A 25,342-nucleotide genomic window follows, 5' to 3' on the forward strand; every position below is an offset into this window, starting at 1 on the left:
TCAGAAAAGATCGCGATGGGGGTGGAGTGCATTCTACTGATTGACTGATTGATTGGTTGACCATCGTGTTGGACAATGACAGTAGAAACCTGTGCAGGAGAGATTTTAAAGTGGAAAAGCCATTGCACTGGGGCAGTTCTTTTCTCTCGACCTTGGAAGTCTGAGTCCAGTGGTATGAGTAGTCATCACAACTGGGCTCTTCCTTGGTTGCAGTAAATGGCCATGACGTCTTCTGTGTCTTGTCGTGCCCTTTGCTCTCCATGGAGCATAGCAGATCTCACTGTTGATCTCATTCGCCCAATCCACCAGAAATGAGTTCACATGTCACGACAGACATATCCTTATCTCATTGGAGTATGAGGCACACTGGCTACCCACAGCTGGTTTAGCCCAGCTGTTGAAGCGGTGTACCGGCGTGTGGCCGCTGTCGAATGCAAAGAGCTTCTTGGAGCCAAAGGGGAGTGAGCTACCCTGGAATGGACATGACAAGCCCTTTCACCAGAGGTGCTGCCCCTTCCAGTACACCCCCTACTCCTCATGTTTCACGACTAGTAAGGGACAATGTCGCAGCCACATTCAGAAGCAACAGACTGAAGGTTCATCCACTGAGCCTGTATGTGAAGAGCTCAAAAAAGCGTAAGAAAGATAAAATCACACTGACGGGATTGAACTACAGACCCACCAAGACATTGAGAACAGATATGCAAGCAGATTTTCAAAAGTGAATCAGGTTTAATATCATTGGCATACGTGGTGAAATTTCTTGTTTTACAGCAGTATATTGCAATACATAATAATAAACTAACTATAAATTGCAATAAGAAATATATATTAATTAAATAAGTAGTGCAGAAAGGGAGTATAAAAATATTGAGGTAGTGTCCATGGGTTAATTATCCATTCTGAAATCTGACAGGTGGCACGTAAACGTAGCGGTGAGTACAATTACTTTAAAGTATCAGCAGTCGTCAATTGGGGTTCAATTCCTGCTGCTGCCCGTACGATATTTCAGATACTGATTTCCTACCAAATTCCAAAGACATACAATTAAGGTTAATAAATTGTGGGCATGCTATGTTGGCACTGGAAGCGTGGTGACATTTGCAGGCTACCCCCAGTACAGCCTCTCTGATTTGATATGACACAAAGTATTTCATAACATAAGAACATAAGAAATAGGAGCAGGAGCCGGCCATCCGGCCCATTGAGCCTGCCCTATCATCCAATAAGATCATGGCAGATCTGTCTGTAAACTCAGCTCCATCTACCAGCCTTTCCCCCATAACCCTTAATTCCCTTACTATGTAAAAACCTATCTAACTGTTTCTTGAATATATTTAGTGAAGAAGCTTCAACTGCTTCCCTAGGCAGAGTATTCCACAGATTCACCACTCTCTGAGAAAAACAGTTTCTCTTCATCTCCATCCTAAATCTTCTCCCCTGAATCTTGAGGCAATGTTCCCTAGTTCTAGTCTCACCTACCAATGGAAACAACTTTCCGACTTCTATCTTATCTATCCCTTTCAAAATTTTGTATGTTTCTATAAGATCCCCTTTTATTCTTCTGAATTCCAGAGAGTATAGTCCCAGGTGACTCAATCTCTCCTCATAGGTTAACCCCTTCATCCCTGGAATCAACCTGGTAAACCTCCTTTGTACTGCCTCCAAAGCCAGTGTATCCTTCCTCAAGTATGGGGACCAGAAATGCACACAGTACTCCAGGTGCGGCCTCATCAGTACCCTGTATAGTTGCAGCATGGCCTCCCTACTCTTGAATTCAATCCCTCTAGCAATGAAGGCCAACATTCCATTTTCCTTCTTAGTAACCTGTTGTACCTGCAAGCCAACTTTTTGCGATGCATGAACAAGCACTCCCAAGTCCCTCTGCATAACAGCATGCTGCAATCTTTCACCATTTAAATAATAATCTGCTCTTCTATTATTCCTTCCAATCATTTATCTCTCATTTACCAACATTGTATTCCATCTGCCAGACCTTGGCCCACTCACTTAACCTATCTATATCCCTCTGCAGACTCTCCACATCCTCTGTACAATTTGCTTTTCCACTCAGTTTAGTGTCATCAACAAATTTTGCTACGCTACACTCAGTCTCCTCTTCCAAATCATCAATGTAAATGGTAAACAGCTGCGGGCCCAGCACCGACCCCTGCGGCACCCCACTCACCACTGACTGCCAACTAGAGAAACACCCATTTATACCAACTCTCTGCCTTCTATCAGTTAACCAATCCACTATCCATGCCAATACACTTCCTCCAACTCCATACATCCGTATCTTATTTATAAGTCTCTTGTGCGGCACCTTATCGAACGCCTTCTGGAAATCCAAGTATATACCATCCACCCGTTTCCCTCTACCCACTGCACCCATTATGTCCTAAAGAACTCTAGTAAGTTTGTCAAACAGGACCTGCCATTTCTGAATCCATGCTGTAAGTTTGAATGTTTCAATGTGCACGTGACAAATACAGTGTTGTGCAAAAGTCTTTGGCGTATATACTTAGCCAGAATGCCTAAGACTTTTGCACAGTATTGTATTTGCCAATGTGGAGAAAAGAGCAAGTTTGTAAATCTGGCGGGAGCAAAGGATGTTGGGAATGGCAAGGGTGGAGTGCCAGGAGGGGTGTGTGGCAGGTGGCAGAGAAGAACTGCCAGGTGCGGGGTGGTACGGGTGCAGACACACTCAGACCTGAGACACCAGGCAAGGGCATTTGATTCCAAATAATTGGTTCAGTGATCATTACAAAATTTCTCTCTGTTGCTTCCCACCCCCTCCCCTATCCCTTTCCTTTTTCCCAACCATGATTCCCATCTCTCTGCCCCCTTCCCACTCTCAGTCCACAATAGAGACCTATTTCAGAATCAGGTTTATCATCACTCACATACGTCAAGAAATTTGTTTCTTTTTTTCTGGCAGCAGTACAGTGGAATACATAAAATTACTGCAGTACTGTGCAAAAGTCTTAGGCACTCTCACTATATATTTGTGCATAAGACTTTTGCACGATACTGTAAAGCTAATCTATTCTCTTTAGTGACAGGTATAAAAACGTTGGGGTTGTTGCCGTGTATGACTTCAACTTCCCCAGTATAGACTGGAACTACCTTTGTGCAAGAGAGTAGAATTTATTAGTTGCATCCAAGAGAGATGTTTAAAACAGAATGTGGATGGTTCGACAAGAGGAGGGGCTGACTTGGGGCTGGTGTTGGGTTATTAGCCTGGCCAGTTGCCTGATCTTTCAGTGGATGAGCAGATAGGGAACAGTGACCTCAGCTGCTGAAAACTTAAGACAGTTATGTTGTTAAGGATATGCATGTACTTTGTTGAAAAGTATTAAACAGGGGAAGGGCACAATGAAACACACACAAAACGCTGGAGGAAATCAGCAGGTCAGGCAGCATCTATGGAGAAGAATTAAAAAGTCAATGTTTTAGGCCAAGACCCTTCATCAAACCTCTTCATCAGAACAGAGAGAGTAATGGGCTGGAACTAGTGAGAATTAATTGGCTGATTTTAGACAGATCTACATCTGACATGTGGAGGGTGTTTAAAGACCAGATGCACAGAGTACAGGACAGAAGGAAGGACAGGATGGCAAAGAAAGAGAACCTTGGATGTTGAGAGAAGTGGTGAATTTAGTCAAGAATTCAAAGGAAGCATAGGTAAGTTTAAGAAGCTAATATCAAATTGAGGATTATAAAGAAGCCAGAAAAGAACTTGACGGGGGAGTTAGGAGAGTCAGGTGGGGCCATAAAAAGTCCCTAGCAGGTAGGATTAAAGAGAATCCCAAGGTATGCTAAACATACTGAACACCAAGAGCAAGAGGATAACTCGGAAGCGGGTAGGACCACAAAAGGATAAGGAGGGATATGTGCTTGGAAGTGGAGGATGTAGATGATGTCCTAAACAAGTACTTTGTGTCAGTATTCACCAAGTAAAAGGACGTGGAGGGTACTGAGATCAGTGTATTAATATTCTGAGATAAAGAAATAGGTGGTAGTGGCTTTCTTGAAGAACACTAATTAGATAATTCCCTCGGGCCTGATGGGATATAGACTGGGTTATTGAGAGAGGGAAGTGATGAGATTGCTGAGGTCTTGTCCATGATCTTCATGTCCTCCCTCACAGGCAAAGTCCCGGAGCACTAACAAAGAGCTAATGTTCTGTTATTCAAGAAAAAAAATGGGGATAATCCTGGAAATGATACACTGGTGAGTCTCATACTTGTGGTAGGGAAGCTAATGGAGCCGACTCGATGGGTCAAATGACCTAATTCGATTTCTATATCTTATAGTCTTAAATTTTCTGCTGGTAAGATACTCTATTATAATTACAATGTTTACTTATTTCCTCCAATACAATTTATATTCTTGCAGAGAACCCTGAAGATTATTCTTTGCAACTGTGGCATTTTGTCCTTTTAATCTAAACAAGAGAGCATGCAACAATTTCCACGTTCAAAGTTCAAAGTAAATTTATTATTTAACTACCTATATGTCACCATACACAACTCTGAGATTTGTTTTCTTCTGGGCATACTCAACAAAATCTAAGAACCATAATAGGTTCAATGAAAGACCACAGCCAGCAGGGCAGACAGACAACCTCTGTGCAAAAGACAAAAATCTTTGCAAATACAAAAGAAAAAAAAATAAAATATAAGCAATTACATGAGATGAAGAGTCCTTGAAAGTGAGTCCAAGGGTTGTGGGAACATTTCAGTGATGGGGCAAATGAAGTTGGGTGAAGTTATCTCCACTGGTTCAAGAACCTGAGAGCTGAGGGGTGATCATTTTTCCTGAACCTGGTGATGTGGGTCCTGAGGCTGCTAAACCTTCTTCCTGTTGGCAGCAGTGAGAAGAGAGCATGATCTGGGTGGCAGGGGTCCCTGATGATGGATGCTGCTTTCCTGTGACAGTGCTCCATGTAAATATGTCTTCATTAGACAAAGACAAAGGAGCAGAAGTAGGCCATTCGGCCCATCGAGTCTGCTCCGCAGCTCCCCCATGAGCTAAACTATTCACCCATCTCGTTCCAAGTTCCGGCTTTTTCCCCATATCCCTTGATACCCTGACTAATTAGGTACCTGTCAATCTTAAACAGCCTCAATGATCGGGCCTCCACAGCTGTATGTGGCAACGAATTCCACAAATCCACGACCCTCTGGCTAAAAAAATTTCTCCTCATCTCTGTTTTAACTGGGTACCCTCTAATTCTAAGACTATGGCCTCTTGTCCTGGACTCACCCACCAAGGGAAACAACCTTTCCACATCTACTCTGTCCAACCCTTTCAACATTCAAAATGTTTCTATGAGATCCCCTCTCATTCTTCGATACTCTAATGAATACAATCCAAGAGCCGACAAACGCTCCTCATATGTTAGCCCCAGCATTCCAGGAATCATCCTCGTAAATCTTCTCTGAACTCTCTCCAACATCAGTACATCCTTTCTAAGATAGGGGGCCCAAAACTGCACACAGTATTCCAAATGAGGTCTCACTAATGCCCCATAGAGCCTCATCAACACCTCCTTACTCTTATACACTATTCCTCTTGAAATGAATGCCAACATAGCATTCACTTTCCTTACCGCCGATCCAACTTGGTGGTTAACCTTTAGGTTATCCTGCACGAGGACCCCCAAGTCCCTTTGCACTTCCGATTTTTGAATTTCCTCCCCATCTAAATAATAATCTTCCTGATTATTTCTTCTTCCGAAACGTACAACCGTACATTTATCAACGTTGTATCTCATCTGCCATTTCTTTGCCCACTCTCCTAAACTGACTAAGTCTCTCTACAACCTTTCCGTTTCTTCAACATTTCATGCTCCTCCACCTATCTTGGTGTCATCCGCAAACTTAGCCACAAAACCATTTAATCCATAATCCAAATCATCGATATACATTGTAAAAAGAAGCGGCCCCAACACCGACCCCTGCAGAACACCACTAGTAACCAGCAACCAATCAGAATAGGATCCCTTTATTCCCACCCTTTGCTTTCTGCCTATCAGCCAATGCTCCACCCATTTCAATATCTTTCCTATAATTCCATGGCTCTCATCTTATTCAGCAGGCTCACATGCGGCACCTTATCGAAGGCCTTTTGAAAATCCAAATACACAACATCCACAGTCTCTCCCTTATCAATCTTATTCGAAATTACCTCAAAAAATTCCAATAGGTTGGTGAGGCAGGATCTTCCCTTCATGAAATCATGCTGGCTTTGGCCTATCTTGTCATGCACCTTGAGGTATTTCATAACCTCATCCTTGAGGATTGACTCCAATATCTTTCCAACTACCGATGTCAGACTAATAGGTCTGTAATTTTCTTTTTGCTGCCTCCTTCCTTTCTTAAATAGCGGAACTACATTTGTGACCTTCCAATCCTCTGGAACCATGCCAGAGACTGTTGATTCCTGGAAGATCATTTCCAATGCTTCCACAATCTCCAAAGCCACCTCCTTCAGAACCCTTGGGTGCACCTCATCCGGACCAGGAGACTTATCTATTTTTAGTCCACTTAGCTTCCCAAGCACTTTCTCTCCAGTAATCTTGACTGTACCTAATTCTATTCCCTGATACCTCTGGCTATCAGGTATATTGCTCATGTCTTCCACTGTGAAGACTGATGCAAAATACTCATTCAGTTCCTCCGCCATCTCTTTGTTATCCATTATAATTACTCCAGCATCATTTTCAATCGGTCCCGTATCTACCCTTGTCACTCTTTTACTCTTCATATATTTAAAAAAACTCTTAGTATCCTTTTTTATGTTAATCGCCAACTTCCTTTCATAATTCATCTTTTCTTTCCTAATGACTTTCTTAGTTTCCTTCTGTAAGTTTTTAAAAGTCTTCTAGTCCTCATTTTTCCCACTAATTTTTGCTTCCTTGTACGCCGTTTCTTTTGCTTTTATTTTTGCCTTAACCTCTCTCGTTAGCCACATTTGTGCCATTTTTCCATTCATGATTTTCTTTTTTCTTGGAATATATTTTTCCTGCATTTTCCTCATTTCTTGTAGGAATTTCATCCAATTCTGCTCTGCCGTCCCTCCATTTAGCTTACTTTTCCAATCGACTTGGGCCAGTTCCTCTCTCATACCACTGTAATTTCCCCTGTTCCACTGAAATATCTATACACCTGATACCAGCTTCTCCTTTTCAAATTTGAAACTGAACTCAATCATATTATGATCACTACTTCCAAGGGGTTCCTTTATCTCCAGCTCCCTAATCGCCTCAGGTTCGTTACGCAGCACCCAATCCAAAACAGCCGGTCCTCTGCTGGGCTTCTGGACAAGTTGCTCCAAAAAGCCATCCTGTAGGCATTCTACAAACTCCTTCTCAATAGACAATAGACAATAGGTGCAGGAGTAGGCCATTCGGCCCTTCGAGCCAGCACCGCCATTCACTGTGATCATGGCTGATCATCCACTATCAGTATCCAGTTCCTGCCTTATCCCCATAACCTTTGATTCTGCTATCTTTAAGAGCTCTATCCATCGCTTTCTTGAAAGCATCCAGAGATTTGGCCTCCACAGCCTTCTGGGACAGAGCATTCCATATATCCACCACTCTCTGGGTGAAAATGTTTTTCCTCAACTCCGTTCTAAATGGCCTACCCCTAGTTCTTAAACTGTGGCCTCTGGTTCTGGACTCACCCATCAGCAGGAACATGCTTCCTGCCTGCAGCGTGTCCAATCCCTTAATAATCTTATATATTTCAATAAGATCCCCTCTCAGCCTTCTAAATTCCAGAGTATACAAGCCCTGAGATCCAGTACCTTCCTGACTTTCCCAATCCACTTTCATATTAAAATCCCCCATAATTATCTTGACGTTTTCCTTCTGACACGCTTTTTCTATTTCCAGCTGCAACTTGTAGTCCACATCCCAGCTGCTGTTTGGAGGCCTGTATATAACTGCTATTAGTGTCTTTTTACCCTTGCCATTTCTTAATTCTACCCATAAGGATTCTACCTCTTCTGATCCTATGTCCCTTCTTTCTATTGATTTGATATTGTTACTTACCATCAGGGCCACGCCACCCCCTTTACCTACCTTCCTATTCTTCCTGTACACTGTGTATCCTGGGATATTCAGCTCCCAATCACATCCATCATTTAGCCATGACTCAGTGATGGCCACAATGTCATACCTTTTAACCTGCAGCTGTGCAGCAAGGTCATCCACTTTATTTCTAATGCTGCGTGCATTTAAGTACAGTACATTTAGATCAGCACCTGTTGCTGATTCTGCTATATTTCTATTTTGCAGCAAATTATCCTGTACATTCACTGGCCTGTCCTTCTTACCATCTTTGCTGCACAGTATTTTTGACTTATTTCTATTTTCCTCTTCCTCAACCCTAACACCTTGGTTTCCTTCCCCTTGCCAACATAGTTTAAACCCTCCCTAACAGCTATATTAAACAATCCCGCTAGGATATTAGTACCTTTTGAATTCAGGTGTAATCCATCTTTTTTGTATAAGTCATACCTTCCCCAAAATAGATCCCAATGGTTCAAGAATTTGAAGCCCTGCCCCCTGCACCAGTTACTTAGCCACACATCTGTACCCTTTCAACTGCCAGCACATCTTTTCTTGGCTGGGGGGCCCAAAACTGCTCACAATACTCTGAGTGCAGTCTGACCAATGCCTTATAAAGCCTCAGCATTATATCTTTTATATTCTAGTCCTCTCGATATGAATGCTAACATTGCATTTGCCTTCCTTACCTCTGAGTCAACCTGCAAGTTAACCTGTAGGGAATCCTGCACAAGGACTCCCGAGTCCCTTTGTACCTCTGATTTTTGAATTTTATCCCTATTTGGGAAATAGTCCACTCCTCTATTCCCTCCGCTAAAGTGCATGACCATACACTTACTAACATTATATTCCATCTGCCACTTCTTTGCCCATTCACCTAATTTGTCTAGGTGCTCTGCAGACCCCCTACTTCCTCAACACTACCCACCCCTCCACCTATCTTCAAATCATCTGCAAACTCGGCCACAAAGCTATTAATTCCTTCATCCAAATCATTGACATATATCCTGAAAAGATACAGTCCCAACACTGACCCCTGTGGAGCATCACTAGTCACTGGAAACCAACCAGAAAAGGCCCGCTTTTTTCCCATTCTTTGCCTCTTGCCAGTCAGCCAATCTTCTATCTTTCCTGTAATACCATGGGTTCTTATCTTGTTCAGCAGGCTCATGTGTGGAACCTTGTCAAAGGCCTTCTGAAAATCCAAATAAACAAAATCCACTTCGTCTATTCTGCTCGTTATTACCTCAAAGAATTCCAACAGATTTGTCAGGCAGGACTTCTCCTTTCGAAAACCATGCTGATTTTGATATGCCTCCAATCATGTGCTTCCAAGTACTCTGAAACCTCATCCTTAATCAGTCCTTTTCCAACCTCTGAGATCAGACTAATTAGCCTATAATTTCCTTTCTTCTGTCTTCCTCCTTTCTTAAAAAGTGGAGTGACACTTGCAATTTTCCAGTCCTCAGGAACCATTCTGGAATCTAGTGCTTCGTGAAAGATCATTACTAACGCCTCCACAATCTCTTTAGCTATTTCGTTCAGAACCCTAGGGTGTAGCCCATCTGGTCCAAGTGACTTGTCTACCTTTACACTTTTTAGCCTTCCAAGTTCCTTCTCCTTAGTAATAGCAACGACACTCACTTCTGCCCCCCTGGCAGTGTTGCATATTGGCATTCTGCTAATGTCTTCCACAATGAAGACTGGTGCAAAACACTAATTCAGTTCACCTGCCATTTCTTTGTTCCCCCATTACTACCTCCAGAATTGCCTTTCCCCTAGTGGACTCAAATACAAGCTGCTCTAAAAAGTCATCCAGTTACAACCTGATTTTCCCAATCTAAATGTATATTGAAATCCCCCATGATGATCACAACATTGCCCTTTCTGTCTCCCATTGTAATTTATAGTCCACATCCTGACTACTGTTCAGAGGCTAAAATATAACTTCCATCAGGGTCTTTTTACCCTTTCAGTCTCTTAACTCTACCCACGAAGATTTTACATCTCTCGATCCTATATCAGCTCTTTCTAAGGATTTGATTTCACTTTTTTACTAACAGAGACACCCTACCCCCTTTGCCTACCTGCCTGTCCATTCAATACAATATGTATCCTTGGATATTAAACTCCCAACTATTATCTTCTTTCAGTCAGAACTCAGAGATGCCCACCATAACTACCAATCTCTAACTGCACTTCAGAATCATCTACTTTATTCCATATGCTGCATGCGTTCAAATATAACACCTTCAGTCCTGCATTCATCGCCTTTTTTTGATTTTGGCCCCTTGTTGAGGTTTAACTCATCCCACTGACTGCAATTTTGCCCTATCATCTGCCTGTCCTTCCTCACAGTCTCACTACACACTGCATCTACTTGTATACCAACCACCCCATCTTCAGTCCTGTCACTCCGGTTCCCATCCCCCTGCCAAATTAGTTCAAGCCCTCTCCAACTGCTCTAGCAAAGCTGCCAGCAAGGATAGTTATTCCCCTCAGTTTCAAGTGTAACCCGAACTTTTTGTACAGATCATACGTTCCCCAAAGAGATCCCAATGACCCAGAAATCTGAAATCCCTCTGCCCCCTACACCAGTTCCTCAGCCACACATCGATTTGCCAAATCATCCTACTTTTACCCTCGTTGGCGCATGACAAAGGTAGCAACCCAGCAGTTACTACCCTGAAGATCATACTTTTCAGCTTTCTACTTAACTGCCTATATTCCCTCTTCAGGACCTCCTCTCTTTTAAAATCGATGTAATTGGTACCAATATGTACCATGACCTCTGGCTGTTCTCCCTCCCCCTTCAGAATGCTGTGGACCTGATCTGAGACATCCCTGATCATGGCACCTGGGAGGCAACATACCATCCTGGTATCTCTTTCACTTCCACAGAATCTGCTTTCTGCTGTTCTAATTATGGAATCCCCTATCACTACTGCACTCCTGTTCTCCCTCCAGACTCAGTGCCAGAGACCCGGGCACCGTGGCATCCTGCGATCTGTTGGTCCCACGCCCCCCAACAGTAGCTAGCGGTATACTTATTATTGAGGGGAACAGCCACAGGAGTACTCTGCACTGACTGCCTATTCCCTTTCAGTCCTGACAGTCACCCAGGTACCTGCCTCCTGCAATTTAGGGGGGGACTACCTCCCTATATCTCCTATCTATCACCTTCTCATTCTCCTGTATGAGCCAAAGGTCATCGAGCTGCAGCTTTTGTAGTTATCATAGAAACTGGAGGTTTCCCAGAGCTTCCACAATTCATACAAAGAACAATACTACTACACTCACTTCAGCTTCCCAAACACCCTCTCCTCAATGAAGACCTCTCCAGAGGTCTGATATCCACTCTCGCCTCTTTTTCTGCATATGAGAGGACTTTTGTTATCCTCTTTTAGGATTATTGGCTAGTGTATCTTCATATTTCATCTTTTCTCTCCTTATGGCTTCTGTAGTTGCCTTCTGTTGGTTTTTAGAAGCTTCCTAATTCTCTAACCTCCCAGTAATTTTTGGCTATATTTTCTGCCCTCTCTTTTGTTTTTATTCTATCTTTGACTTCCCTTGTCAGCTAATTATCCTCCCTTTAGAATAGCTCTTCCTTTTTGAGATGTATCTATCCTGCACCTTTCGAATTGCTTCCAGGAACTACTTCCATTGCTGTTCTGCTGTCAACCCTGCTAGTAACCCCTTCTAGTTAACTTTGGCCAGCTCCTCTCTCATTTCTCTGTAATTCCCTTTACTCTACTGTAATACTGATACATCTGACTTTAGCTTCTCCCTCTGAAATTGCAGGGTGAATTCTATCATGTTGTGATCATTTTCTCCTAAGGGGTCCTTTACCCTAAGCTCCCTAATCAAATTTGTTTCATTACAGTGGGCTCAACCACAAATTGCTCTGGAAACGCATCTCACTGGAATTCTACAATTTCCTTCTCTTGGGATCCAGCTTAAATCTGATTTTCCCACTCTACCATCATATTGAAATCATCCATGACTATCTCTTTTTCCATGCCTTTTCTGTCTCCCGTTGCCATTTGTATCCCACATTTTGGCTACTGTGCAAAGGCCTAACAAGTGTTTTTGTCCACAGAACTGCCGCTGGCTGTTTTTTGCATCATTCTTTGTTAACTCTAGAGATTGTTGTGCGTGAAAATCCCAGGAGATCAGCAGTTTCTGACATACTCAAACTACCCATCTGGCACCAACAATCATTTCACAGTCAAAGTCACTTAGATCATATTTCTTATCTATTCTGATGTTTGGTCTGAATAACAACTGACCCTCTTGACCACTTCCACATTCTTTTATGCATTGAGCTGCTGCTACCCGATTGGCTGATTAGATATTTGCATAAATAAGCAGATGCACAGGAGTACGTAAAAAAGTGACCACTGAGTGTATAATCACTACTTGTGTTTTCTGATACATGAAGATGCAAACTGTGATTAAAAACAAACAAGAAATCTATTATTGCTTTAATCAGCTGGACCTTATGTGTTTTAATTTTGAATTTATTCTAAAATGAAATCCAGTGGAAAATTAAATTGCCTTAATTACTAAACATTGTATAAAGGTTGTAGTAATTTGAAATTTACAGTTCTGTGCAAGAGTGTTAGGAACGTATACATATAGCTATAGAGCCTAAGACGTGTGCACAGTACCATAGTAATTTTATGTATTGCTCTGTCATGCTGCCACAAAAAATACCAAATTTCATGACACATATGAGTGAATCTGATATGGGTCTCTATTTTGGACTGAGAGTGGGAAGGGGGCAGAGAGATGGGAATCATGGTTGGGAAAAGGGGAAGGGAGAGGGGAGGGAGTGGGAAGCACCAGAGAGACATTCTGTAATGATCAATAAACCAATTGTCTGGAATCAAATGATCTTGCCTGGTGTTTCAGGGCTGGGTGCATCTGCACCCATACCACCCCGGCCCTGGCATTCCTTCTCTGCCACCTGTCCCACGCCCCTCCACCCTCACCATTCCCAACATGCTTTGCTCCTGCCAGATTTACAAACTGCTCTCTGCTTCACGTTGACAAATAGTGTACTGTGCAAAAGTCTTAGGCCCCCTGACAATATATACGTGTCTAAGACTTTTACACAGTACAGTATATCCAAATGTTCAGAAAGCAGTTGACACAAAAAGAAGTCATCGTCACTCAGAATCAAAATTAGAATCAGAATCGGGTTTACTATCACTGATACATGTCATGGAATTTGTTGTTTTCCAGCAGCAGTACAGTGCAACACATAAAATATGCAATAAATTACAATAAAATTATATATAAAAATAAGTAAGTAGTGAAAAATGAGAGCAAAAACTGTGAGATAATTTTTATGAGTTCATTGCCCATTCAGAAATCTGATGTCAGAGCTGAAGAAGCTGTTCCTGAAACATTGAGTGTGTGTCTTCAGGCTCCTGTATTTCCTCTCTGACGGTAACAATGAGAAGAGGGCATGTCCTGGATGGTGAAGGTCCTTAATGACAGATGCCATCTTCTTGTGGCATCACTCCCTGAAGTTGTCCTCAATGGTGGAAGGCTGATACCTATGATGGAGCTGGTTGAGTTTGCAACCCTCTGCAAATTTTACAATCCTGTTCAATGGCCCCTTAAGTTTGAGGCTTGATTATGTCCCCCTTCTGCATGTTGCTGTCGTTTAGGTATCAATGGCGAAATTACAGATATGTGTGATGAACTGTCAATCTTCTATGTGCTCTGGGAAGTTCCCAGAATATGAACAATGTTTAATTTCAGTTCATTTTCAGCTGTCTTGTGTTTTAACAATGTCCTCTTTGTCTTATCTTTCTTGAAAAATTGTATGTTCTATATGAATACCTTGCACAAAATGAGAAATAAAATTTGTAACCTTACTTTAGCAAAATGCTACATGGCATTCTCAGACTGTGATAGATTTTATTCAAAATATCTTAATGTTAAAAAAGGAATTTCTTTAATTTGCAATTCATTTCACACCAAATCTCAGTTTCCATTATGAAGCTTGTAATCTCACAGCAGTGTGCTGATGTTTTCAAAATGTCTGAGCTATGATGTGTTCACTTTGTCTGTGTTTCACAGTCAGGGGCCAAAGGTAAACTTGTGAGAAGTCTAGCAGTTTGTGAAGAATCTAGCCTGCCTCTACCATCAGCAGAAGCCACAACAGAGAATCAGGTATGGCATTGTTGCTGCATCACAAATTTGTTTTTCAATTTTTGGTTGACCCTAATCCCTCTCTCCTGAAGGTCCAAGCCTTATTTCCAGATGCAAACTTTTCATTTGTCTGCTCTGCAGCTCCTGGAGAAAAGTAAGCATTGATAGTTTAATAACTGAACTGAGGCTTTATAAGACATTGGTTAGACCATATTTGAAGTATTGTGAGCAGTTCTGGGCCCTTTATCGATTTAAGGATGTGCTGGCATTGGAGAGGGTCCAGAGGATCTCATTGAAACCTATTGAAGATTGAAAGGTCTGGATTAAGTGGACTTTGAGAGGATTTTTTTAATATATATATAGTGGGAGAGCCTTGGACCAGAGAGCACAGCCTCAGTATAGAATAGAAGGACATCCCTTTAGAACAGAGAAGAAGAGGAATTTATTTTGCCAAACTGTGGTAAATCAGTTAATGTCTTCCACAGTGAAGACTGACACATAAGTCATCTGCCAATTCTTTGTCCCCCTTTACTACCACTCCAGCATCATTTTCCAGTGGTCCAATGTCCACTCTTGTCTCTCTTTTACTCTTTATATACTGTATCTGAAAGAACTTTTGGTATCCCCTTTTATATCATTGGTGAGCTTACCTTCATATTTCATCTTCTCTCTCCTTGTGGCTTCCTTGGGTGTGTTGGTTGTTAATGCAAGTGGCACACTTTACTATTAACACGAGGGTCTGCAGATGCTGGAAATCCAGAGCAGCACACAAAATGCTGGAGGAACTCAGCAGGTCAGGCACCATCAGTGGAAATGAATAAACAGTCCCGATGTTTCAGGCTGAGACTCTTCTTCAGGACTGGAAAGGAAGGGAAGGATGCCAGAATATAAAGGTAGGGGTTGGGGAAGGAGGACTAGGCTAGAAGATGATAGGCTAATGAGTGAGAAAAGGGCTGGAGAAGAAAGAATCTGATAGGAGAGGAGAGTGGACAGAAAGGGAAGGAGGAGGGGCACCTGGGCGAGATGATACGCAGGTGAGAAGAGGTAAGAGGCCAGAGTCAGGAATAGAGGAAAAGGGATCCTGACACTGGTCCCTGTGAAACACCCCTGGACACAGAGCTCTAGTGAAACACCACTCCATTCCGTTTTCCATCTTCCCCTTTCCCTCTTTGTCCATCCCCCACTCTGGATTCCCTCTTACCTCTTCTCTTCTCCTCACCTGCCCATCACCTCCCTCTGGTTCCCTTCCTCCCTCCCTTTCTCTCTCCTGTCCTCTCCTATTAGATTCATTCTTCTCCAGCCCCTTACTATTTATGTCTACTCTTCTCTTCTCATCAGCCCTATTCTTCTTCCCTCTTCTCTTCTCCTCACCTGCCTATCACTTCCCTCTGGGTCCCACCCGCTTCACTTTCTCCAGTGGTCCACTCTCCTCTCCTATCAGATTCCTTCTTCTTCGGCCCTTTTCCACCTATCACCTCCCAGTTTTTTACCTCTTGCCCCTCCCCCAGCCACCTGCCTTCACCTGCCAGCTTCCTCTTCCTCCACCATTTTATTCTGGCTCCTTCCCCCTTTCGTTCCAGTCCTGATGAAGGGTCTCAGCCCAAAATATCACAGCAAATGGCCCCGGTGACCAACAGCAACATCCTGCAGACAGTTCACGAACCTACTAGATGCTCTTCTTCTTTTAATAACATTTCTTTTCACAAACCGTGATCGATTACAGCTGTAATTTTCATTTTAAGGATGTATTTGAGTTGATTAAATAATCTGGCACTTTCTCCCATGGTCCACTCCCTTCTCGTATCAGCTTCCTTCTCCTCCCGCCCTTTTTCACCCATCACCTCCCAGTTTTTTACCTCTTCCCCCTCCACCAGCCACCTGGGGGATTTGTCAAGGTTGAGAACGGATTGTCCAAGAGCGGCCATCGATCCCTAATGGGTCGAACGCAACCGCATGGTTGCCTCCATTGCTGATTAAAGCATGAGCAAGGTTAAAACCAACGAAGACGAGAGCGGAAAGTGAACGGGTGTTCAGCGCCATCTGCGTGTGTTTGACCGATCTCCCTCTCACTGCTGGGGGCGGAAGGTGCAGGAGTCATGGGTCCCATACGGCAAGGTTCGATCACTTCGTGGCTTGTGGCTGCGGACTCATTTTCCGGTGATTCTGTGGTTTGATGTTTAATGTCCTGTGTGCTCAACGTGCTCCACAGATGTGAACTCACGTTTGAGGACTCTAGTTCATGTCCCATGTTTTTGTTAACTCTTTTTTTTTTACTACTTGCGCAATTTAATCGAAGCTCTTCAGCGCGGAACTGGCTCTGCGTGCTGTGCCCTGCTGAACCCACTGACTCGGTGGCTGTGGCACCCGGACCCTTTCAGAGACACTGCAGTTTGATGTTTAACGTTCCATGTGTTATTTGCTTGCTTTTTGCTGTTTGCCTGATCTGTCCTTTTTTTCGTGTGTTGGGTGTTTGATGGCTCTTGTGTTGTGGGGGTTTTCTTTAAATGGGTTCCAGGATGTTTCTTTGTTTCATGGTTGCCTGTGGGAAGACGAATATTAGGGTTATATACAGTATACATACTTGGATAATAAATGTACTTTGAACTTTGAACCTTGAACTTTATTCATTTCCATAGATGCTGTCTGACCTGCTGATTTCCTCCAGGATTTTCTATGTGTTATTAGATTATTAGATTATGAGGACACTCAGTCCTCATTTATTGTCATTTAGAAATGCATGCATTAAAAAATGATACCATGTTCCTCCAGAGTGATATCACAAGAAACACAGGACAAACCAAGACTAAAACTGACAAAACCACATAATTATAACATATAGTTACAACAGTGCAAAGCAATACCGTAATTTGATAAAGAGCAGACCATGGGCACAGTAAAAAAAAGTCTCAAAGTTCGGATAGCCTCATCATCTCACGCAGGCGGCAGAAGGGAGAAACTCTCCCTGCCATGAACCTCCAAGCGCCGCAAACTTGCCAATGCAGCACCATTGGAAGCACCCGACCGCAGCGGACTCTGAGTCCGTCTGAAAACTTTGAGCCTCCGACCAGCCCTCCGACACTGAGCACTGAACACCATCCTCTGCCAAGCGCTTCGACCCCGCGTCGGCCGCCAAGCAACAAGCAAAGCCGAGGACTCGGGGCCTTCCCCTCCGGAGTTTCTGGATCACACAGTAGCAGCGAAGCAGGCATTTCAGAAGTTGCACCAGATGTTCCTCCGTGTTCTCACATCTGTCTCCATCAAATCAGGATTGCGCACAGCACCCTACTTGACAAATAACAGACATCACCACCGGAGTGGCCGCTGCGAGCTGCATCGCGCTGCCATCTTCTCCTCCCTCCAGGAGTTCATTGGACTTCCAGTATGTTTAGGGTTTATAATGTGCAGATGATGTCATCTAGTAGCAAAAACACTACAAAAATTAGAATGTATTGCGAATTATCTGGGATAATAAGGAGAATGACAGAAAAATGGAGTGACAGAAAGAAGAATTCCTCAACCGTCAGTTTCTGCGACGGACAACCCATTCGTATGCAATTCATTTGTATGTTCTTTGAGTCTGTAAGAATTGTGTTTGGAAATCCTTTGTAGTTTGTAAAACTTTAGTAATTCCAAAATCTTTTATAAATCAGAAATCCTCTGTGTGTAAAGAATTATTTGTCGAAATTTAAACATGTATCGTTAAAAATAAACTGGTTTGTTAGCTGTTTAAACTAGTTTGTTAGCTGGAAGTATCTCCTCCTTGGTAGGGAGGGGGCACCCTCCACTCAAGCAGTGGGTATTGGCAGCAAGACCTCACTGCAGAGACTAGGCATAGAAGTAAGCTAGTCCTTGAGGAGTAGGTGGATACAGTATAACCTTCCTATAGTGAGGCTACCGGAGTAACGTGTTCATTCAAGTTGAGTCGGATGTCCCCTTGATCCAACAGTTCGCTAGTACGATAAATTAGACTCTTCACCTCACAGTCTACCTCGCACCTCATTATCTACCTACGCTGCACCTTCTCTGTCGCTGTTACAATTTATTCTGCGTTCTGTTGTTGTTCTAACTTGTACTACCTCAAAGCACTGTGGAATGATCTGATCTGCATGAACAGTATGCAAGACAAGCTTTTCATTGTATCTTAGTATGTAACAACAATAAACCAAGTCAAACTAGTTTAATATAAGCATTGAGAGAGCATACAGTCTGTACTGATTTCTCATTTCCATTGTCAAAGGAAAGACCTGAGCTTTAAAAGATGGGCTTTATTTCTTTGCATTATAAAGATTATTTATTATGTATTTTATAGGTTCTAAAGGTTTTTTAGTTTTATTCATACGTGAAAAGGTATGTAATAATGTGCAATTAAAATGAAGGTATGCCTATTCTTCTTTGGAAAGTAATTTCAGTCTAGAGAGTATCATTAGTGAAAGTAGCATTCACCAGTAATGAAACAATCCTGAATCTGCTTGCCCTGCAGGATTCCGTTCATCTACAGCTCAGCCGCACATCAAGCTTTCAAGATGAGGACAAAAATAACAAAGAAGAATTTGAAAAGGATAAAAACAAAGATAAAACCAGTGAAAAACCTAAAATCAAAATGCTGTCTAAAGGTATGTTTATAAAATTAATGCCATTTTGGATTCAAGACCTTGAAATTCTACCAACTTGGCAGACTACAAGCGCAAAAACTTAAAAAGGATGTCGTTATGGCATTGGTTAAGTGACCTTTAAAAGCGGAAGAAACATTTCTATGCATTTTATTTATATCATGTCAAATTCACAAGAATTTTCACTTATTTTTCAGTGGTGCATGTCTGAAAATTGTATTATTTTCTGGAATGCAATTGTAGCCATTTCCCGGCCCATGTGTCACTCTGAATATTCGGTGATTAAAAAATAGACTAAAGATTAGCTTTATTTGTCATTGGCACACTGAAACATCAGTGAATTGCATCGTTTGCGTCAATGACCAACACAGTCCACGGATGTAGAAACATAGAAAACCTACAGCACAATACAGGCCCTTCGGCCCACAAAGCTGTGCCAAACATGTCCTTATCTGAGAACTGCCTAGGCTTACCCATAGCCCTCTAGTTTTCTATGCTCCATGTATCCATCCAGGAGTCTCTTAAAAGACCCTATCGTATCCGCCTTCACCATCGCCACTGGCAGCCCATTCCATGTACTCACCACTCTCTGTGTAACAACTTACCCCTGACATGTCCTCTGTACCTACTTCCAAGCACCTTAAAACTATGCCCTCTCGTGCTAGCCATTTCAGCCCTGGGGAAAAGCCTCTGACTATCCACACAATCAATGCCTCTCATTATCTTATACGCCTCTATCAGGTCACCTCTCAACCTTTGTCACTCCAAGGAGAAAAGGCCGAGTTCACTCAACCTGTTCTCATAAGGCATGCTCCCCAATCCAGGCAACATCCTTGTAAATCTCCTCTGCACCCTTTCTATAGTTTCCATGTCCTTCCTGTAGTGAGGTGACCAGAATTGAGCAGAATACTCCAAGTGGGGTCTGACCAGGGTCCCATATAGCTACAACATTACCTCTCGGCTCTTAGAAACATAGAAACATAGAAAATCTACAGCACAATACAGGCCCTTCGGCCCATAAAGTTGTGCCGAACATGTCCCTACCTTAGAAATTACTAGGGTTACCCATAGCCCTCTATTTTTCTAAGCTCCATGTACCTATCCAATAGTCTCTTAAAAGACCCTATCGTATCCACCACCATCACCGTTGCTGGCAGCCCATTCCACGCACTCACCACTTTCTGTGTAAAAACACTTACCCCTGACATCTCCTCTGTACCTACTCCCAAGCACCTTAAACCTGTGCCCTCTTGTGGCAGCCATTTCAGCCCTGGGAAAAAGCCTCTGACTATCCACATGATCAATGCCTCTCATCATCTTATACACTTCTATCAGATCACCTCTCATCCTCTGTCGCTCCAAGGAGAAAAGGCCGAGTTCACTCAACCTATTTTCATAAGGCTTGCTCTCCAATCCAGGCAACATCCTTGCAAATCTCCTCTGCAGCTCACCAGAGTCCTCTATTCTGGCCAGTCTTGCAACTCCAGATGTAGTCCATCTATACATCTTCTAGGTGACGATCCTTCCTTTCCCAGGGATGAGGAACAAACAGTTGACTTTTCAGGTGGAGACCCTTCATTTGGATTGGAAAGGCGGGTGGTAGAAGCCTGGGCAAGAAGGCGGAGGGAGGGGCAGGAGTACAATTTGACAGGTGATAGGTGAGGCCAAGTGAGAGGGAAGGTAGGTGGGTGGGGGAAGGGGGGAATGAAGTAAGAAGCTGGGAGCTGATAGGTGGAAGAGTTAAAGGGCTGAAGAAGAAGGAAGGTGGTAGGAGATGGGGGGTGGACCAAGGGAGAAAGGGAAGGAGGAGGGGCACCAATGGGCAAGTGAGGAGAAGGGAAGGGGTGAGAGATAAAACAGAACAGGGAATGTAAAGAGAGAGAGAGGGGAGGAGGAGAAATTACTGGAAATTAGAGTAAGTTATGTTGATGCCATGAGAATGGGAAGCCAATTTGAAATGGGAAATCACACTTTTGTGGTGGATGGAACGAGGTGCTCAATGAAGCGTACCCAAACTACACGGGTCTTCCTAAGCACTGGATATAGCTGGTGACCTCATCAAGTGGAAGGGGAGGGAGGAGAAATTACTGGAAGTTAGAGGAATCGATGTTCATGCCATCAGTTTGGAGGCTATCCAGACAGAATATGAAGTGTTGCTCCTTCCCTGTCTGCTTTGTTCTTGATGATCATGTTTTCCTTCTCTCACTAGATCAGTTGCTGTATCTAATTCCGTCTTCTGCTTTGCCCTTTTGAGATGAATGATGAAGATAGCCCACTCATTGGTTCATATCCAACCACTAATTATTTTATAAATCAAAGGCCTGCGGTACAGGTAAAAATCATGTCTTGTTGAACATCTGTTCTTATGTTGCAGATTGCAGTCAAGAGTATACAGACTCCACGGGGATAGATTTGCATGAATTTCTTATTAATACATTAAAGAACAATCCAAGGTAAGTAGCTTCCTTGTTTGAGTGATTAGATTCACTAAAAAATATTCTGCACTATATAATAGTTCCAAATATTAACTGCTTTTATCTCCATTATCAAACTTTGTTTTAAATTAAAAGTATAAAAGGTGGAACCTATATTTAAATATAACATGAACTGGAATACAGAGAGTAATACTACCTCTCAAAACACATGGTTTTGACTCTGAATTAGAAGGTTTAAAATTCTGAAACTGAAATACAACCTTCCTCAAGGCTTCAGTGCTTTGGTTTAACCCATCACAGTATGGGAATAAGTCTACTCTCAGCGTACAGGTCAATCACTGAAAACAGACTTACAAGATTTATGTTTTTAGCCCGCATTGACAAAATCCCCAGGTACTGAGAACCTTGATCGAGAAAATTAATAAAAACAGTATTTATAATGTTGTATCTCAGCCAAAAATAACAAAGTAGGTTCTGAATTTCAAACCTAATAAAGTGAAACCATAAATATTTGCCACCTTGTGATCATCCTCAAACCCATCGTTCACATCACCAACTGACCACCAGCAATCACAGAGACCTTCTCCCACCCTAATGGGATCACCGCCATTCTCCTATCCTCCGTTCTTTATCCCATTGTTCACCTGCCCTTGTATCTGTGATTCCTGAGATCTCTTCCCCAAAATCCTCTGCTCTAACCTTTTGGGATATCTACTGTCACTGCTTATTAACTGCACACTGAAATCAAATCAAATTTAACTATCGTTCAAACCTTACAAGGATACAGCTGAACGAGACAGCGTTCCTCTGGGGCCAAAGGTGCAAAGCACTAAAAATAGCAAGCAAACTTCAAAATAGCAAGTAACATAATTCAAAATAGTGAGCAAAGAAGCATATTCACTTGCAAAAAAAACACATATATATATAAATAGTCCAAGACCCTGAGCGACAATGTCTGGCAATCAACGGTATAGTCTCTCGGCAGTGTACAGACACACCCATTCAGCCTGTCATTCCACCACTCAAATATGGAAGGCAGCACCAATGGTAGAAGCCAGAATCTAGCCAAGCGCAGATACCATATGGTAGCACTTCCGCATCTCTCACCTGGTCTGCAGCAGCAGCAGGCAAGCCCTCAGCTTGAGGCCTAGTCCTCGCTACAACTGAGACAACGCTGCTGCCTCACCACCAAACATGGGAAACAGGCCTGCAGCAATCAACGTCTAAAAGGGTCTTGCATTCGCAAAAGAAATGTCCAAGACAGTCACTCACGGTTTCTCTGCATGTCGCCTTCATGCACCAACTCTGGTGCCTTTGAGTAGCAGGCAGCAACACAGCCTGCACCCAGATCAGCTCCTCCGAATACAGTCCAGCTCCTCCCGTGGCCTACTGGCCAGAATCTCCTCCCAGGGCCCGACGGTATGGCTCACCTCCTGCAGTCTGATAGCCTGACTCTCCTCCTGCAGCTCCCTGGCCAGCCTCCCCTTCATGATTAGTTGGCCAGCTCCTACAACAGCCCGGCCAGCTACTCTGAACAACAAGCAACCCACTTATGTGGTTGACATGCTGTACCCGTAGTTATTGTAGTCCAGTGTAGTTTTACGATTAAAAAAACACATTTAACAAGGAGAAAAGCGCCTATGGTTGGCCTCCGAGAGGCTGCTGCATCTACATGTGCCGCCATACTGGAAGGTAAGACCAGTTGGTAACATTGTGGATATTCATTTGCTTAATCAATCATACCAATCACGCTATAGTAATACCTTAGATCCTCCATTGGTTAGGGTCGACGATGGATGTCTACATGATACACAAGCCAGGACAGTACAATACGGAGAGCAAGCTATTTCCCAGGCAGCAGGCTTCCCCTCTCTATGTAGCTGAGGAATCCAAAGGGCAGCAGGGACCAATACAGTATGGCACCAGTGACATTGCAGGAGATTCTATTCAACGTTGAACTCAACGTAGGATGGCCTTAGGGACTCCAGCTCCAGATTTTTCCTCAGCATTTGCTCCCAGAGCTTTCCCCATGGGTGGGTATAGCCACAAGGCAGTAGAGGCTTGAGATCAAAGTTTTCCGTCTCCTAGGTGAGCCCCATCTGCCCGAAGTCTCCTGTCAGTAGAAATAGTTCTGCTAGGCTTAGTAGCTATGCCACACATGAAGGCCAGGAGCTGGACTTGGTTGTCAGAGGCTATTTGAAACGCATGACTTTGGGAGCATTTAATAGGTAGTGTGAGTTTATCCCCACCACCACCCCAGCTAGTTGCTATCACCCAAGAATAAGAACAGAAAATGCTGGAGATCTCAGTCTCTGTGTAGCGAGAAAGTGTTAATTTTTTTCAGATGTAAATGTTTAACTTTGGTTTTGATGACAGTTCATTGGCTTATAACATGAATTGTTTCTCTGCCTATATTGCCTAGCCCCCTGAATACTTCCCGACATTTTCAGTTTTTTTTTTCAAACTAGAATGGTTTTCTCACCAAACCATTTTGCCTCCAGTCCTTTGCCCCTCTCCTACTTTTCAGCTGCATGCTACCCCTCAACTTCATCCCAAATGGAATGGGAACTTATCCCCACTACCACCTCCAGCTATAACAAACTTACTGTATTACCCTATAGCCAATAGAATCCACACAATAAAGGCTGATAATATTTCAGAATTAGTAAAGTAAGTAATTACTTAATAAGTAATAAAGACCAATATTAAGTATTACCATAAAATCCTTTGTATACCTTCTTATTTTGTCTTGGTATGCCAAATAGCTCCAGTCCCCTGCTGTGCAAAGGAAAGCTCCACTCTACAAAGATTTCCTTTCAAATGCCTCTCTTGCCTGGATTGGCTGCACACTATCTATAAACAATCCTTGTCTGGCCATTATCTTAACCCTTGTCTTGTTGCAATTTCCACACCTACCAAACCTGCCAGGCAGCAAAATTTAACATTACTTTTCCCTGAGCAGAATCCAACGTGTAACATGAAGTTGCTATCTAGTTGTCTGTCGTTCAAAATGGTGATTCATGATGGATCCAGAAACATCAGTAGATGTGGTTGACTAGGTGTGAATATCAGCCATTTTCCCCTTCTTCAATCTTCTTATGACTTGTTGGAAAACAAATCACAGTGTTTAAATCAGGATATATTATTCCATATCATTGGAGTTGGAGTTTTCCTTTAGGTGTCTCCTTCAAAAACAATATCCATTGACCTGACCTCAGTGGTGCAGTTAATGTTGTAAAGTCTTTTAGAAGTACATTGCAATCCCAGCATTGTATAGACAATGTTGGATCCTGATGTTTTCATGATTGAACGACCTTCGGAATGAATGGGGCCTAAAACCTATTGTTTCCAATTGTTTATTAAGCGTTACAAGAATGGAAAAGGAAAGAGAGAAAGAGTGAAAAACAAAGAGCCTAGTGGCAAAGCGGAAAGAACAAAAGGGAGAGAGCCAACATAATCTGCTCCTTTTATACCAGATTGCTAATCCCATTGAATTTCCATAGGTAACAGTTGATCAATAAAATAGCCCCTATTCAATTAATGCAAAACTACAAAGACAACTGTAACCGCTAGAGAACACAATGAATAGTTACATATACAGTACCGTCCAAAAGTCTTTGGAACATATATATGTAGCGTAGGTATATATGTATTGCACTCTACTGCTGCCACAAAAAAACAACAAATTTCATGATGATAAACCTGATTCTGATATGGGTCTCTTTCATGGACTGAGAGTGTGAAGGGAACAGGGAGAGGGGAATCATGGTTGGGAATAGGGGAAGGGAGTGGGGAGCACTAGAGAGACATTCTGTAATGATCAATATGATCAATAAACCAATTGTTTGGAATCAAACGACCTTGCCTCGGTGTGTCTGCACCCGTACCACCCCCTGCCCCGATACTCCCTCACTGCCACCTGTCCCACATGCCCCCCCACAGCACCCCATCCACCCCATTCCCGACATCGTTTGCATCCCACCAGATTTACAAACTCACTCTCCACTTCATGTTGGCAAATACAGTACTGCGCAAAAGTCTTAGGCACC

General features: G+C 42.9%; 1 protein-coding gene across 9 annotated transcripts in view; it reads left to right on the forward strand.

The window, feature by feature from the left end:
* The window catches only part of arpp21 (cAMP-regulated phosphoprotein, 21), a 414,287-nt gene that overhangs the window by 239,695 nt on the left and 149,250 nt on the right, over positions 1 to 25,342 (forward strand). For all 9 annotated transcript variants that reach the window (XM_063066324.1, XM_063066333.1, XM_063066342.1 and 6 more), the window contains 3 exons: positions 14,177 to 14,269; positions 18,729 to 18,861; positions 21,233 to 21,311. In XM_063066324.1, coding sequence (XP_062922394.1) covers positions 14,177 to 14,269; positions 18,729 to 18,861; positions 21,233 to 21,311 — 305 coding nt within the window. The remainder of the gene's footprint in view (positions 1 to 14,176; positions 14,270 to 18,728; positions 18,862 to 21,232; positions 21,312 to 25,342) is intronic.

This window comes from Mobula hypostoma, chromosome 1, assembly GCF_963921235.1.
Source record: "Mobula hypostoma chromosome 1, sMobHyp1.1, whole genome shotgun sequence".
Classification (NCBI taxonomy): Eukaryota; Metazoa; Chordata; class Chondrichthyes; order Myliobatiformes; family Myliobatidae; genus Mobula; species Mobula hypostoma.